Consider the following 18,559-nt stretch of genomic DNA (forward strand, 5'->3'; position numbering starts at 1 on the left):
AGGCCTTTTTTCCCCCGAATCGCCGCATTTGCATGAACACGGCGCGGCACGCCGAGCGGCGGACGGCCTGCATAATTAACGCGCAGTTTACTCGTTTTGTGGTTTGTGTGCATTTTTAACGAGCCGGTGGGGTCATTTGCGGCGGGGGGCGATTAATTATTGAACCGTCTTTTTCTCTCCGGGTGCGGAACGGAACGGAGCGAAGCCTCACACGCGTGTTTGGGGGGAGGGACCTGCCCAGCGGTCCCGGCCGGCTACGCCACGCGTAACCCCGCCAAAACGCACCCTCGAGGACCTCGGTCCTCTCGACGGGGGACCCTGACCGGGGGCGGGAGCGCGCTGTTCCCACGCCGCTGTCAGACCCCCCCCCCCCCCCGACATCAGACGGGAGGCTGGACGAGACGGAACCCCGCGCCGACCTCCACGCCCTCGCCCTCGCGTACGCTCCCGTTACCATGGTGAGCGGTAATGAGCACACCCCAGGAGCCACGCCCGGGGCTTTAATCCTATAGCGAATAAAAAAATTATTTAAAAGCATGCACACACACACACACACACTCACTTACACACACACACACACACACCTTCCACTGCTGGTTCCTAACTAAACCTGCACATCAGTGCTCAGGGTCTGTGTGATCAGTGCTGTAAATAATGGACGCTTTCACTGCTGTTACTCTTGTTACTGTGAGTTTCCCCTTTCGTGTTCTGCAGTGTGGAACTGGTCTGACTCCACTTCCTCTAGACAAGATAGTAAACACTATTTAAATGACTGACTGGTTGATTGATTGGTTGGTTGATTAACAGCAGTGAGTCCAGAAACAAGGCCATCTCTACATGGAGAAATAACACAGTACAGGCTAAACGAGCCCTGATGCTCACATGGTCTACACTGTCTGTGAGAGAGAAGTTTAGTCCCTTTACAAAAAAAAAAAAAAAAAAAACTTCATTTCCCAGAATGCTTCTTCAGACCTGGGAGGAGCAGGGACACTGTGTCGTCAGAGGCTCGGTAACATGCCCCGGGGTCCGGCGGGCTGTCGCTGCTCCTCTTCGTCCCGATTCCCCGGACGCGTGCTACGTGTTTAAAGCGTCCTGTCACTTCACTGTAAGTCGCCCTGGCTAACGGCGTCGGCCACATGAATAAGTGACGGGACCCCGCGTCGCCCCGACGAGAGCCGCACGGGAAGGGTAAACAAACGCATAAATAAACGAAGAGGCTACAAAACCCCCGCGATGTTAGCGGCACGGGAACAGGAAAAGGAAAAGCACGGCGGGGTCGCGAACACTAGCAGAGATAGCGGGACCCCTGAATGGGACGAGACATACATACATTACAGGCATTTAGCAGACGCTCTAATCCAGAGCGACTTACGCAACCTTTTACACAGCATTTACACTATGCATTTACACAGCTGGATATATACTGAAGCGATGCAGGTTAAGTAGAACTGCAGTGTCCTAGCGGGGACTCGAACCTGCAACCTTTAGGTTACAAGACCAACTCCTTACCTATTATACTACACTGCCGCCCTGCAAGACGTGACGGGATGGGACGGGACAGGGGAAGCTTCCAGCGCCAGCTCCAGGTGAGGCGCATATGGGACAATCCCTCTGAACTCAGGCAACCCGCCCAAAAAAAATAGAGGGCGAGTGAAAACTGGGAGCTGCGTGAGCCGAGCGGCTGACACGGGAATGACCCCCAGGTCAGGGGCGGGGGGGGGCAGAGACGCACAAAATGGAGTTTGGGGTAAATAAAGCAAATCGGAGCGTCTCGACCTCTGAACTCCCTCATCTCGGAGATGGATGCGCGAGCACGCGGCCCGCGGAGAAGGCCCCCTGCCCCGAGGAGGCGGAGCCCGGGACACTGAGCACCGAGACGGGGGGGTCGAAGGAGGACGCCGGTCGCTTGGCAACGGGGTCTTTTCCCAACAGACCAGTGACTGCATCGCAGGCCTCTCCCTGGCCCCCCTCCCCAAAATGCCCCTCTAATGCAGTTAGTTCAGTTTACTACGGCAGGTTATTATATATTACTTTTTATGGCTCTTTTACAGAAGCGATCCGTGCGCATTAATGATCTGTATCGTGGCGCTAGGTGAGGCCAGTGAACCCAAACGAAGCGCTTCAGCGGAGTTGCATGTGAGCTCGCTGGTCTGTGTATAACCGCGTACCTGCTCGTGTAGCTCTGGCGGATGCACTTGTGTTCTCTTACGCTCGCTCCCGCGAAACGAACGCAGTCTAACGGGAGGTGAAGCGCGGGCTGAATCCCGCCACGCGCGTCTGAGTGAACCGACAGGGTCGACCCCGGGACAACGGCCTGGTCGCCAGAAAAAGAGAAAAAAACGAACGATGATCACGTCCGAGGCAGAGCCCGACGGGTGTTTCAGAAGCGGGAGGACGCGGCGGCGTGAGAACAAACAGGAACGCGGAACCCCTCGGTAACCCTCGGAAACCCCGCGCGTCCCCCGCCAGCGTCCGCAGAGGGCCGCTCGACCCCCCCCCCACCACCCCAGCCCACCGCCTAATAGGACGCCTCAGGATTGAGAAGTGTGTGTCCCTCCCACAATCCAATTACCGACCCCGCGTTCCATCAACCCCGCGCCCCTCTCGCTCGCGCCGTTGCCATGGAGATGCCAATTCCGCCGTCCGAAACCCCGGCAGCGCTTTATGAAATGAAACTTGCTCCCTGAACTCTGTGGAAATAAATGACACCGGGCCCCGCTGCTTCTTCTTCTTCTTCTCCTTCTTCTTCTAAACGCTTATTTGTCAGCACGACAGATGTCTTTGCCCGACCGTGATGTTATTCAGAAAAAAAAAAAACAAGAGACAAGAGTGGCAGAGAGTGGGGGGGGGGGGGGGGGGAGAGATGGTCATGGTCACGGTCAGAGGAAGAAAAATAAAAACTAAAAAAATATATATATTTTTTTTTTTAAAGACAGGGGAAAAGAAATAGAGAGCGAAAGAAAGAAGAGATGCAACGAGAGACAGGGAGCGTAACGCTCGGCCAGATGGGAAACATTTATGATAAGGAGGGCAGGAGGGAGGACGTCCAAAACGAGCACGAAGAAGTACAGGGTATGAAACAACACGGTGCGCACGTCCAATTAGTACGACAGAGGGAACGGGCAGGGGAAATGAGGTCACGCCCGCGCTTCCTGCCGTCGCCGTGGAAAGCGGAAGGCGTTTGTGGCATCTGCGGCATCGCACGAAAGAAACAAGCGGTGAGAATGGCTATTGGCTAAGAATGACCGCTGGAAATTTCAGCTAAAATGGCGCATTGCCATTGTGTGAAGGGTAAGAAACTGAAATCCAGCATGATGACTGGTGATTAGACAGCCCACAGGATCAGTGTGAAGCAGTGACGTTCACTCTGGCCTTGAAGTGCTGTGGATTTCCACCATTCTTTGTTTCGCATCCTAAAATTGCAGCAATAAATTTAAATTCAGGAAACCAGTTGAGTTGGGCTAACGGTGCAATTATTACAATGAGTTAGACAACAACCGGACAAGAGTGGGGGAAATCTGAGAGGAGGTGAGACAAAAGGACAAACGAAAGGAGAGAGAGAGAAGGACAAAGGGAAGGAGAGAGAGAGAAGGACAGAGGCAAGGAGAGAGATAAGGACTGAGTGAAGCAGAGATAGAGAATGACATAAGGATAGAGAGAGAAGGACGGAGTGAAGGACAGAGGGAAGGACAGGGTGAAGGAGAGAGAGAAGAACAGAAATAAGGAGAGAGAGGACAGAGAGAAGGAGAAGAACAGAAATAAGGAGAAGGGCAGAGATAAGGAGAGAGAGAAGGACACAGTGAAGGAGAGAGAGAAGAACAGAAATAAGGAGAGAGAGGACAGAGAGAAGGAGAGAGAAGGGCAGAGATAAGGAGAGAGAGAAGGACAGAGATAAGGAGAGAGGGAAGGACACAGTGAAGGAGAGAGAGAGGGAGAGTGGCAGAGCTCACTTGTACAGAGGGATGTCTGGTTCCTTGCCCTCGGTCCGGAGGGTGAGGCAGCACTGCTGCAGCTGGGACTTTGGGTCGTTCCAGTCCTGATTGAGGATGAACTCCTGCACACAGCACAGGGTCCAGAGTGAGAAACGCACTGGATACAGTACACACACACACACACACGGGCACACACAAACTGCAGTACATACACTCACTAACACACACACACACGCACACACGCTTGTACACACACACACACACGCACTTGCACACACATGCACACACACACACTATCACACTGCAGTACATACACTCACACTAACACTTACACAGTGCAGTACACACAGTCACACAACACAATTAAAAGAATTCCATCCAGGCTTTTATTTATTCACTCACTTTCTTTGCCAAGTACAAAACCCGTGAGGCAAGCTGTAGCCTCCTTGTTTGTGGTGTTGAATTCAGCGCGCGTTACTGGCATGGAATGCGTCGCAGACATTTTCCAGCAGAAAGAGGCAGTCGTACACAAAAGCATATGCGCAGTGTCACTAAGCACACACCGCACGACAAACACACATCGAACACTCTGTGTGCTCAATCTGAAAACGCCAGGCCTGATGTCAGCTGACGCCTCTCGGTTCCACACTACAGCGCTGGTGCAAACTGCAGCCACGTTCATGGGTGGAGTCAATGAGCAGTGAACTTCCTTATTAAGCAGACAGCACGGGTCTAAATAGCTACTGAGCTGCTTATGAACTCGGCTAGCAAAAAAAAAGGCAAAATAAAAATGAATAACAAATAGGAGGTTCAGACGTCTGTGATGAGGCTACTTTCTGAGCATGAAATTTTCACTGAACATTGCATAATCATATCGGTCCGTCTCGGCTGTAATCGTAGCTTGTTATCGATACTGATATGTTTGTTTTAAACTGTTATTTGCCAATACCTACACGACTCTGATACTGTGCATCCCTAGTAATCTCTTGAATTAGACGAGCTGTAAGCAGAAGTGGCTTTGACCCACGGTAGCTCTCTCTCCTTCCTTCCATCTCTCTCTCTCTCTCTCTCCCCCACTCCGGATTTTCGCGATGAATGCAAATCGCAGGATACTTAAGACGGGCGGTCGGACCGAAATAAAGAGGCGCTCCCGCGGCCTCCCAGGTGAACCGTCCCCGCTGCGTCTCCGCCACCCGACGGGACTCCTAAAAGCACTTCCATTAGCGGGAACTCAGCCTCCTTACGAAACCAGAAGTCCTTTGAATGTACGACTGTCTGTTCCTATTAATTTTCTACAGAGAGCAGCGGGGGCAGCAGCTATACTCCTGGAGCAAATGGAATAACCCCCCCCCCCCCCCAGAGACCGGTGCTCCTTTACCCCCCCCAACACCCCACCCCCCACCCCCACTCACAGAGAAACACGGTTCACCACCGCGTGTTCGACAGAAACACAGAGCAACCAACCAGGAAGCAGCTAAGCCCTGTCCATTTAAACTGACACAAAAAGATAAATATATACGCGTGTGCTGTTATTATTTTATTCAGCCTTTGCTTAGCCGGGTCAGTCAACCGACAACTCTGTTCTGGACCGTTTCTGGAGCGCATTCAGCCCCCCGACGGTGGCAGGGCTGGAATCATCAATAAAAATACCATTCATTCACGTCATTTTCAAAACAAGAACAGTTTTTGCAAGTTTGTCAATTATTCTTTTTTTGACGAAAAATAATTCAGCTGAGATAACCTTTTATTTATTCAGTAAAAAAAAAAAAAAGTATAAATAAAAAACTAACAGGTTTTTATTATTTATCCACATCAAAGTGGATTATGCATGTAGATTACAAACCAGGCCAAAGGTTTTTCGGGGACTGAAATCAGGGAGGTGGAGGCGTGTGCTGTACGCGTGACATCTTCAAACGGGACGTCGGGGAGGGGCGGGCGTGGCACGGAGTTTGGGTTCGCCCCGCCACATTAAAGCACCCGACCGCCCGCTCCAAGCCACCGGCGGTACAGAGCGGGTGGTCCCCCCACCCCCGCGCCCCCAGCTCCCCGACCGCCAACCACAGACCCCGCCGCGGCAGGCCCAGACCAGCGTGTCATTACCGCCGAGCGACTCAGAGAAAGCCTTCAGACCAGCGATCACACGGCCACACTGCGGTGTGGCGATTAAGGCCCCCGCCCCGCCCGCAGCCCCAAATCCCACCGGGGAGGGGGGGGGGGGCAGGGGACAGAGCGCAGGACCCATCATCCCAGCCCAGTATTTAACCCAAACTACCGCAGCAAAGACCCGAAGACCCAGGCGTCTGATTGGACGGCGGGGGTGAGGAGCCGTGGCTTAAAGACCACCGAGCGGCGGGGACGGGTAATGAGCACCTTTAAGGGATAACGGGCTGAAGCGGAACGTTCCGGAAGCTCTCCTCGGATTTAGGGAAAGGCCGGCCTGCTCATTTCTGAGGCCCGGCCGACGGCTTTGAGGGGCCTTGAAGATGGAGGATCAGAAGGCCGCGCGTTTAGATGAGAAACCGAAACGTTATCCCCCCCCCCCCCCCCCCCCCCCGTAACAGGAGACCCGCCCACCCGCCAACCGCAAGCCAGCGGGACACCGTGAACCAGGCCGGTGTGTGTGTGTGTGTGTGTGTGTGTGTGTGTGAGAGAGAGAGAAACTGAGAATGTGTGTACTGAGAACACAGAGTACTGGACACCGTGCACCTCAAATTACCTCAATTACCTTAACTATAAAGCACAAGTAGCCTCACCTTCAACCCTTTACTGAACCCAACCTGTGAGATACAGGTACAGTACCCTCACCTTCAACCCTTTACTGTCCCACAGCACACTGAACCCAACCTGTGAGATACAGGAACCCTCACCTTTAACCCTTTACTGAACCCAACCTGTGAGATACAGGAACCCTCACCTTTAACCCTTTACTGAACCCAACCTGTGAGATACAGGAACCCTCACCTTTAACCCTTTACTGAACCCAACCTGTGAGATACAGGTACCCTCACCTTTAACCCTTTACTGAACCCAACCTGTGAGATACAGGAACCCTCACCTTTAACCCTTTACTGAACCCAACCTGTGAGATACAGGAACCCTCACCTTTAACCCTTTACTGAACCCAACCTGTGAGATACAGGTACCCTCACCTTTAACCCTTTACTGTCCCACAACCTGTGAGATACAGGTACAGTACCTTCACCTTTAACTCTTTACTGAACCCAACCTGTGAGATACAGGTACAGTACCCTCACCTTTAACCCTTTACTGAACCCAACCTGTGAGATACAGGTACAGTACCCTCACCTTTAACCCTTTACTGAACCCAACCTGTGAGATACAGGTACAGTACCCTCACCTTTAACCCTTTACTGAACCCAACCTGTGAGATACAGGTACAGTACCCTCACCTTTAACCCTTTACTGAACCCAACCTGTGAGATACAGGTACAGTACCCTCACCTTTAACCCTTTACTGAACCCAACCTGTGAGATACAGGTACAGTACCCTCACCTTTAACCCTTTACTGAACCCAACCTGTGAGATACAGGTACAGTACCCTCACCTTTAACCCTTTACTGAACCCAACCTGTGAGATACAGGTACAGTACCCTCACCTTTAACCCTTTACTGAACCCAACCTGTGAGATACAGGTACAGTACCTTCACCTTTAACCCTTTACTGAACCCAACCTGTGAGATACAGGTACAGTACCCTCACCTTTAACCCTTTACTGAACCCAACCTGTGAGATACAGGTACCCTCACCTTTAACCCTTTACTGAAACCAACCTGTGAGATACAGGTACAGTACTCTCACCTTTAACCCTTTACTGAACCCAACCTGTGAGATACAGGTACAGTACCCTCACCTTTAACCCTTTACTGAACCCAACCTGTGAGATACAGGTACAGTACCCTCACCTTTAACCCTTTACTGAACCCAACCTGTGAGATACAGGTACAGTACCCTCACCTTTAACCCTTTACTGAACCCAACCTGTGAGATACAGGTACAGTACCCTCACCTTTAACCCTTTACTGAACCCAACCTGTGAGATACAGGTACCCTCACCTTTAACCCTTTACTGAACCCACCCTGTGAGATACAGGTACAGTACCCTCACCTTTAACCCTTTACTGAACCCAACCTGTGAGATACAGGTACAGTACCCTCACCTTTAACCCTTTACTGAACCCAACCTGTGAGATACAGGTACAGTACCCTCACCTTTAACCCTTTACTGAACCCAACCTGTGAGATACAGGTACAGTACCCTCACCTTTAACCCTTTACTGAACCCAACCTGTGAGATACAGGTACAGTACCCTCACCTTTAACCCTTTACTGAACCCAACCTGTGAGATACAGGTACAGTACCCTCACCTTTAACCCTTTACTGAACCCAACCTGTGAGATACAGGTACCCTCACCTTTAACCCTTTACTGAACCCACCCTGTGAGATACAGGTACAGTAGCCTCACCTTTAACCCTTTACTGAACCCACCCTGTGAGATACAGGTACACTCACTTTTAACCCTTTACTGAACCCAACCTGTGAGATACAGGCACACTCACCTTTAACCCTTTACTGACCCCACCCTGTGAGATACAGGTACACTCACCTTTAACCCTTTACTGAACCCACCCTGTGAGATACAGGCACACTCACCTTTAACCCTTTACTGACCCCACCCTGTGAGATACAGGTACACTCACCTTTAACCCTTTACTGAACCCACCCTGTGAGATACAGGTGCACACTCACCTTCAGTCGCGGGAAGAAACACACGTTCATGAAGGTGTGCACGAACTCCAGGTCCTTGTCGATGTAGAGTGCCGCAATGAAAGCTGGGAAGAGAAGGAGAGAAACACAAACGTTTTATTAGGACATCTCTTTGTGTGCACTGCATGGAGGACGGGAAACGGAAACGGAAACATTAAAAAGCGGAAAGGAGGCGTGTTTTCTATAGCCCGACTCCCAGCAGGCCTAGCAGAACGCTGCAGAAAAGAGGATGAAGGAGGAAGTAAACAAATAAAAACACTTAGCGGAGATACAGCGTTGTGTTGTGAGGGTAAAGACCCATTCGTAGATGATCAGCAGTTCTGCTTCACCTAGTGGTGGTTACCAGGTACACACACACGCGCAGCATCCCACGGGCGGAAGCAAGCAGGAATACGCGCACGACGCAAACACGGCAGAGCAGAGCGGGTGTAAAAACGACAGAAGCCTAATTCACACACTTCCAGCCTCGTGAGGGGAAGCTGCTGACGTGACTGAAAATGTGCTGAACCCGACGAGTAAATCACCCACATGTCTCAAATTTAACCCCCCCCCCCCCCCCCCCCCCCCCCGTCCTCTACAGCCTGGTGGATACACACAGCGAACGCCAGCAGAGGGGACGTCCTGCAACAACCTCTCCCGGTGGCGTTCGGACACGTCGCTGCCCAACTCCGAATGTCGAACCATCCCGAGCGACCTCAGGCTTATCCTGGACTTCCAGCCTCACGGCTGTTAGCATGTAGCCGCTACAGTAGATATTATCCAGCTTAGCTTTACAATAAGTAAACCGTACCTGTTAGCATGTAGCCCCTACAGTAGATATTATCCAGCTTAGCTTTACAATAAGTAAACCGTACCTGTTAGCATGTAGCCACTACAGTAGATATCATCCAGCTTAGCTTTACAATACGTAAACCGTACCTGTTAGCATGTAGCCGCTACAGTAGATATTATCCAGCTTAGCTTTACAATAAGTAAACCGTACCTGTTAGCATGTAGCCCCTACAGTAGATATCATCCAGCTCAGCTTACAATAAGTAAACCGTACCGACAGCTTCGAAAGGTGTCGGAAAGCATCTCTGCAAGAATTTCAGAGATCAGAGGAAAAACATGCTCTACAAACACACACAGGTGAGCAGAGGTGGAGCGATGGATTCTGGGGATTTGTAATGAGGGTGAGATGCCGTACCAGGAAACAAAGGGGATTTCAAACGAGCTCGCTCCCTGGGCTCTCACTACTAATGAGAAGCTTTTCGAAAAGGATATCTTCACCAAGAAAAGGAACAGCATGTAACACACATTACTTCTTATCTTGTCAATTAGAACTTAAAATTTCATTTTCGAATTAACAAAGTATTACAATGAATTTATTCTTTAAAATTTCAATCATTTAAATCTCCCAGTGATAACAAACTTGTAACAGCACTTTCACTGATCACCGATCACCTGACCAGCAGCAGCAGTTTCATTGGTCGCCTGTCTAGAAGCAGTTTCATTAGTCGCCTGCCTAGTAGCAGTTTCATTGGTCACCTGCCTAGCAGCAGCTGTTTCATTGGTTGCCAGCCTAGCAGCAGCAGGTTCATTGGTCACCTGCCTAGCAGCAGCAGTGTCATTGGCCCTCTGGCCCAGCGGGGCCCGAGCCGGGGCTGCAGTACTCACACTCCAGCAGGTCGGCCAGGGTCTTGGTCCTGAGGGCCACGGGGCGCTTGGTCTTGTCGTTGGTGATGGCGAACTCCTGCATGCCCAGCTCCTCGGCCACCTTAGCCTGCGTGCGGTTATTCACCAGAGAGCTCCTCAGCAGCTGGGGAGGGGAGAGAGAGTGTAACATTACACACACATACACACGCGCACACGCACACATACGCACGCACACACACACACACAAGTGCACATACACGCACACACACACACACATACACATACGCACGCACACACACACACAAAGAGGAGGGCGTGCTGGGTTCACACTGTCTAAGAGACGTATCTAATTAATGGGAAATGACTGGACTTAATAAACCCTGTGAGCCACTGCAGCCAGAGGGGCGGAGACAGACAGCTCTAATTATCACGTCCGCTTTCGTCACCGCCCCGCTTCACCTGGACCAATCACGAGGCAGCGACCCCTCTTCTCAAACGCCACGCCTCTTTCTTCACCCGCCCCTCCTCTCCCACAGGTCATGTGACAGGCTGCGCTCGGCCTGAACAAGGGCCTGAAACCCACAAACAGGGCTGTCACATGACTGCCCGGTTTCCCGCCAAAACTGCACCAGGGGAGAGAGGAGCTCGCCGCGTGGGCGTCGAACCCGTCGTCAAGCCAACCGCGGCCTAGCGGTAAGGGCGGGCGGGCCAAAGAACGAGGGAACGAGAGAAAGGAGGAACCCCTTTACGCGGTCGGCGCGGGGAATGAAAGGAGACAGACGAACGGAAGGAAAATAAACGGAGGGCGCTAAAAGCACAGCGGCAGCCCGAACGCGGGAGCCCCTCTCCCTTTCGCTGCGTTACCCCCAGCGAGCGCTTTCCCGCTCCCAATGCGCAAAGAGGTCATTTCGGATGGAGAGAGCCCCGCCCCGCCCCGCGGCCCCTCTCCGCTCTCGCAGATTTACCCACGCTCCACCGCAGGCTTTTATACGCGCGCGCGTGTGTGTGACATCACATCTGCTACCCTGCGGACACACTCCCCTGGAACACATCCACCTGCACCGCAGCATACAGCATCCATTAAGAACTCACCTCTGAACTCAACTTTGAATTCTTTAAAAAAACAGCCTTTGTAGTGCATGCGATACAGTCGTATTATCATTATTATTGTTATTATTATTATTAAACTACACTCTCTCACGTCTCCTTTATTAAAGCTTTTTACTAATACTAATTTAGTAATACAAATTAAAGTATTAAATAAATAGTTGACGAAAAGAAAAGAAAACCAGTTTCATTGTTTCATCTGAAGTCATTTTTTTGCAGAGAACGTAAGGAGCAGAGTCTTCAGAAGACACGGGTCACAGAGCAGTCCGGGGTTCAGGCCGATTTTCTTTCTTTCTCCAGCAACACCGCGGGGAGAAACCCAGCCAACGCAAAAAACGTCCCCACGACGTCAGTGGAATGTTTAGTCATCGTTACACTACTCCCGCTACACGGCACCGACGTTGGGAGGACGTTTCGCGCTAGCAGGGCTAGCCCGTTCCCCACCAGCACAATGCTGCGCGCCTGGCGTCTGAACCGCGCAGCTAGCAGAGCCTGCGCTCCCGTTTACAGGCCTGTGTTAGCGAGGCGCGTTAGCGCGCTGGAGCTTCAAAGCTAGCGCTGCGCCGCGTTTCGTTTGCGGTGGGAAAAACAAAAACAATAAAAAGACTCAGAACGGGACCGCCTCTGGGCGAGCAGCGTCCTCTCCTCTGATGTCCGACGGAAGCCTTTTTTTTTTAAACCGACGCTCGTATCCGGATGCGGCGGGGTGGAAAATGGGACAGTGGGACTCCAGGTGCCTTCAGGAAATGAATCTCGGCTTGTGAACGGCTTGAATAAAAATAAAAAAACTCCTCAAAAAGTCACTGGGTCACGGTCAACATTTAAACTTCTTTCCTTAGCGTGTGCGCATACACAGGCACAAACACGCACACAAACACGCACACACACACACACACACACACACACACACACACAGACACACAGACCTACACATACAAAGCACAAACACACACACAAACATACCCACACATACACCCAGTCATAGACACACAAACAAAAATGCATGCACACACACACACACACACACGCACAACTCCATTCTTTAGAAAACATCTTGAATTACAGAAAGGCACAAAATGGGCCCTTTTTCAGAGCTTCTTTCAGCGAGGAAGACCCTTCTGCCACGGCGAAGAGCCTTCCTCTCCGACAACTCGAGCAGCTTCACTCTCACCGCTCAGGCGCTCTGGAGCCTGAAGCCCGCGCACGCTAACCCTCGCAGCGGCACTCCAGAAGAGGAGCAGGAGGAAGAAAAGAAAGGGAGGCAGAGTGAGAGAGGGAGAGAGAGAGAGAGAGAGATAAAGAGACGGAGAGCATGTCGGAGCTCACGGAGAGAGAGGTGGGGGGGGAAGAGGAGGAGGTTAACCTCTTCAGAGCTCCTCTCCCCCCTCCCTCCAGCGTTTCCCTTCCCTGCTCTGAAGGAGACCCTCACCGTTAAGTGGCCTTCGTGGTGGTCCGGAAAATGGATGAACAAGTACTCCGTGGCCACGAGCTGCATTATGGAGTCCCCCAAGAACTCCATCCTCTGGTTGTGGCCCCTGAAAACACGCAGAAAAAAAAACCACAGAGGTCCAACAGCAGGGGACACAGTTCACATCACGGGCAACACACACCCACACCCACATTATTATTATTATTATTATTATTATTATTATTATTCTCATTATATAATCTCCTTTATAAAGGAGAGGTATTCATCACTGTGCATTTCAGGAAAAAGAGACAATGTTACACTGATAATAAAAACAGCCCTTGTCCCTGACGCCTTTCCAAACAAGTGTCAACGCTGGAATAGTACTTGGCTTTTAATATACTGCCAAACAAAGCGGTGTTATCTGGCTCTCGTTGAAAGGACGCGTGCCTCATAAAACGATTTCCCCACTCAGTGTGGGGACTGGTATGGCAAAGGAGGGTACTGAGCGCGTGCGCGAGCTGGGGCGGTTAAGGAGGGTACTGAGCGTGTGCGATTTGGGGAAGATAAGGAGGGTACTGAGCGTGTGCGAGTTGGTGAAGATAAGGAGGGTACTGAGCGTGTGCGAGCTGGAGAAGATAAGGAGGGTACTGAGCGTGTGCGAGCTGGAGAAGATAAGGAGGGTACTGAGCACGTGCGAGCGAGCTGGTGAAGATAAGGCGGGTACTGAGCACGTGCAAGCGAGCTGGTGAAGATAAGGAGGGTACTGAGCACGTGCGAGCGAGCTGGTGAAGATAAGGAGGGTACTGAGCGCGTGCAGTTGTGTGCGTGTTGTGGCAGAAGCTCCAGCCATTCATTTCCAGAGCAGCGGCTCAGCGCACTGGTGAGTGAGCAGGCAGAACCAGCAGGGCCTCATCCAGGGTCCCGTTCAGGGGCTCTTCCTTCCACCGCATGCCCCGCCCCATTATCCCCGACCTGCGCCATGCAACGCGCCCCGGTGAGCCAAACCCATACGGCGGGTCCATGGACAAGCCCCACAGAGAGGAACTTCCTGTTCCCTCTCAGGAGTAATGAAACATGGACGGGAGGTTTGGGTTCACCAGCACAGAATGCTCTACAGCTGCCAGCCTTCAAACAAAAACCAGGAAAGGAACTCCGCCAATCAATAGGCACGTTGTTCACAACAAACGGAGCAAAGCTGTCAGTGATTGGTGAATACTTACTACCGAGCTTCCTGCAGGGTAAGGTGGATCTTACTATCCTGTCCAATCAATAGTGTTTATATAACACAATTTACAATGGGTCTGTCACAACAGTTTACACTTGCGTCACAGTTTAGGCTGGCCTAAACCCCCAGAGCAAGCCAGTACCAACAGTGGCAAGAAGAAACTCCCTGGAAGACAAGTAGAGGAAAAGGGTTCATTTTTCTGTAATCGTTTAAAAATGAAAAAAGCAAAGTTCAAAAACCGATGACTGTGGACACACTTCAACACTCAGGCCTCAAAAACAAAACAATAACACATCTAGAATGTCATTTCATTAAGATGAGCCTTCTCTGCAACTAAGGGTCCTAGCCCAAACCATGAAAAATACACCCAGAACAATGGGTGTCCAGATGCCTTTGCCCAGATAGTGAATAGTGTACGTACAAACGTTAGAAAGTGCACGTTGCACAACACTGGCGAAATTATCACGGCAGACAATTTCAAATGAAACACCGTTTCAGCGTTCCACTGCTTTTATTCTCTGGGAGCGAAACGGCCTTGGCAGCCGTCACCTACTGAGGCACAGTAACTTCAGGCCTGTGTGAAAAAGCGGAGAGGTTTTTCAGGGTCGGAGTGTACCCCGCGCAGCAGGAAGAGCTTTTTGTGCCCTGAACGATTCGCAGCCACGAGGGAGAGGTCTGCAAACTGCACAAACAGCAGCAGCGGTGGCATCCACACACCAGCAGGGCAACAAGGGTCACACTTCCTGTCTTTCCTGTACATTTATGTTTTTTTCTTTTTTTTTTTTTGAACGTTTGTGGATATAAGCATTAAAAACAGACCCCGTTGACACTTCTGTGTTCATCAGCCCATCCCCTCAGGCAGACTCTCAGGGTGAGGTGGTTGAAGCAGACAGACAGACAGACCGACAGACTGACAAGGTGAGGTGGTTGAAGCAGACAGACAAACAGACAGACAGGCAGGCAGACAGACAGACTCACAGGGTGAGGTGATTGAAGCAGACAGACAGACAGACAGACAAGACTGACAGGGTGAGGTGGTTGAAGCAGACAGACAAACAGACAGACAGGCAGGCAGACAGACAGACTCACAGGGTGAGGTGATTGAAGCAGACAGACAGACTCACAGGGTGAGGTGGTTGAAGCAGACAGACAAACAGACAGACAGGCAGGCAGACAGACAGACTCACAGGGTGAGGTGATTGAAGCAGACAGACAGACAGACAGACTGACAGGGTGAGGTGGTTGAAGCAGACAGACAAACAGACAGACAGGCAGGCAGACAGACAGACAGACAGACAGACTCACAGGGTGAGGTGGTTGAAGCCCACGGTGCGGAGCGTGAAGGCTCGGGCCAGCAGCCGCACGTGAGTGAACAGAACTCCGATGGCCTCCTCAAAGTCCGTCAGCTTCTGCAGCACTGGAGACGTCTCAATCAGCTGCCTGTCAGTGGTGGGCTCCTGCACCTGAATACACACACACACGTACACACACAAGCATTCACACACGCACACGCATGCACACACACACACGCACAAGCATGCACGCACACACACATACACACACACACACAAGCATTCACACACACACACACACACACACAAGCACAAGCATGCATGCACACACACGCACACGCATTCACACACGCACACGCAAGCACGCACACACACACACACGCACAAGCATGCACGCACACGCACACACACACACGCACGCACAAGCATGCACACACACGCACACACACACAAGCATTCACACACGCACACGCACACACACACACACGCACGCACGCACACAGACACACGCAAGCACACACACACACAAGCACACACACACACACACACACACACACACACACACACGCAAGCACACACACACACACACACACACGCGCACACACACGAAGCACGCACGCAAGCAATTACAAAAAACAAACAAAAAAATATTTTACATGTGTCAGAGTCTGCCAGGCAAATACTTTAAAAATACAGAACATCTACTTATTTTATCCCTCGCCCAGATAAAGCAAATAAAATGAGCCAGGAATCATTTCTCTTATGTGCTTTATAAACAGAGTGATCTCGTGCTTGGCATGCACTGGCCGCGACGCGAGTCAAACAGCGCTCCCCCGGTGCATTTTAAGTGAGCGTTCCGATATTTTCCGCGGATAACAATAATTCAAAACATCAATCACGTAATCGCGCTGAGGGACGGCGGGCTGGAGGGGCGGCGGGCTGGAGGGGCGCTGGCGTTTCGTCTCAAAAGACCGAACGCGAAAGCGGTCGCCACGGACGACTCGCCGCGCGTTCGGGATCGCGCAGCCCGCCCCTTAACCGCCGATCGGCGCGGGTCGTCACGGCGATGCTCGGAAGACGAGGGTAAAAGCGCTCCCCTTCTCCGGGAAGGCCGAAACGTCAAACGAACCGTAATTATCCGGCCCCCCCCCCCCCCCTCGCTGTTTCGCGTAACCCCCCGTCTGAATGGGACCGCGCTCCGTTGCTGTCAGAGCCCTCTCTGCCGACGCGAACGGCTTCCGTTTCCCCTCGCGGCGCGGAGTGGGTCATTTTAGCCCGCGCCGCACAAAGTCGCGGGACAGGGCTCAGAAGAGATCACCCTCTCCACCTCCCTAATTATGTTTTCAATTATCTTCCCCAGTGCCTTACGCCCATACAGGTAAACAGCCAGAAATCCAGAAAATGGGGGGGGGGGGGGTAGTCTCACAAAAAAATAATAATAATAATAAGTAGCTTACATCACTTTGAAGGACGTTTCACCAAAATGGAAGCGGTGCTGCCATTCAGAATGGAACCTGATTGGTCATTTACATCACAATTCATTTAATATGCAAATCCATTCAACGCTGACAGGAAGCGCTCTTTTCTCCCCCCCGAGCGAGCGCTTTTTGAAAAGACAGGTTTCCTTTCAAACGCTCAGAACGTCTCACTTCCAACGCATCAGACTAACAAAGTCCTAAATAACCAGCCGCAAAGGAGAACGAGGCGCTGGGAAGCCAGTGGAGGAGCCTGAATGGAAATAGCGCTGGCGAGCGAAGGATGAAGAGCGTAGGAAATGAGAGAGCACAGGAACTACGGTTTGTGTGAAGCACACACCCACATGCGCCGTGTTCATTATGCGGTTAAACATGAACTATCCGTGAAACCACCACGGCTGTGTTCAGCCAGCCTTCCAGCGATAAATTAAACTTGTGAATCAAAGACATTTGGGAAGATGTGGATGCTGAAGCCATGTCCCCCCCCCCCCCCCTCAGAGATGGGGTGTGGATCTTCACGTTTCGTGTGCGACATCTGAGCCGGGACAACCGACAAGGGCCCTGTGCTGTATTTCTGCACCTGAGCAAATAGACCCAAATCTCTGGTTAGCACTGCTGCGTGTGTGTGTGCGCGTGTGTGTGTGTGTGTCTAACAGACTGCAGGCCTCAGGCTCCTTAAGTATGTGTTTTTATAGCCTCAATATTACAGAGTTCAGGCTCAGCTGAGCACACAAACACGCACGCACGCACGCACTTGTGATCTGGGAGGGTAACAGGGTTATAAGCGGAGAGAGTGAGGAAGAAGAGACAGAAAGAATGACACAGAAAGACAGAAAAAGCGATGCGATTGGCCAGCGTTCCCGTGAGGGGCGGTCGAGGAGAGGAGGGCGGGCAACACCACGACCAAACCCTCACGCGGCCAAACCCTCACGCGACCAAACCCTCACGCGGCCAAACCCTCACGCGGCCAAACCCTCACGCGGCCAAACCCTCACGCGGCCAAACCCTCACGCGGCCAAACCCTCACGCGGCCAAACCCTCACGCGATCAAACCCTCACGCGATCAAACCCTCACGCAACCAAACCCTCACACGGCCAAACCCGCACGCGCGGTCTCTGTGTTTCAGGCGAAATGTTACCTGCAGAGGATGGGGTGGGTAGTTCAGCCAAACTTCCCTCAGGTCCTACAGAAAGGGAAAAAGAGAGAGGGAGGGGAGGAGGAAGACAGAGAGAGAGACAGAGAGAGAAAGCGAGAGAGAAAGAGAGAGAGAGAGATTACACTATTATAATTTGTTAGTTAAAATGCGTTAGTTTGGTAATATTTCAATAAAATTCACAAAAGCACGTGAGAAAAATGTACACCTCTTATACACATTGCAAAAATAAATAAATAAAAATATGATATGAGCGAGGGTCCCATTGTAGCAGCGTCGGCATGGTTACTGCCCCGCCCGGGGGCAGGCGAGGGTGAGGAAAAGTGTCGAAATCCATCATGTGCTCTTATGCCTGTCTGGCTTTTCATCTGCAGAAAGCATCCAGGCTATAAAACCAGAACCAAGGGGGTAGAGGACGCACCACCTCCATAGCGTGCTGAATGCATTTCATCTATGAACTGCCGTCACCTTTAAAAAGCAGTCTTCAGATCCGCTGGCATGATCAGCCCTGCTCAAAGTGTACCTTTAAGAACGTTAAT

General features: G+C 51.5%; 1 protein-coding gene across 1 annotated transcript in view; it reads right to left on the bottom strand.

Moving 5' to 3' along the window:
- drosha (drosha ribonuclease III) overlaps positions 1-18,559 on the bottom strand; it is a 63,470-nt gene that overhangs the window by 7,767 nt on the left and 37,144 nt on the right. The window contains exons 24-29 of the mRNA XM_035414626.1: positions 18,006-18,050; positions 15,405-15,562; positions 12,893-12,998; positions 10,378-10,519; positions 8,704-8,786; positions 3,951-4,054 (exon numbers count right to left, since the gene is read on the bottom strand). Of these exons, the coding sequence (XP_035270517.1) occupies positions 3,951-4,054; positions 8,704-8,786; positions 10,378-10,519; positions 12,893-12,998; positions 15,405-15,562; positions 18,006-18,050 (638 nt within the window). The remainder of the gene's footprint in view (positions 1-3,950; positions 4,055-8,703; positions 8,787-10,377; positions 10,520-12,892; positions 12,999-15,404; positions 15,563-18,005; positions 18,051-18,559) is intronic.

Source organism: Anguilla anguilla, chromosome 4, assembly GCF_013347855.1.
Source record: "Anguilla anguilla isolate fAngAng1 chromosome 4, fAngAng1.pri, whole genome shotgun sequence".
NCBI classification, from domain to species: Eukaryota; Metazoa; Chordata; class Actinopteri; order Anguilliformes; family Anguillidae; genus Anguilla; species Anguilla anguilla.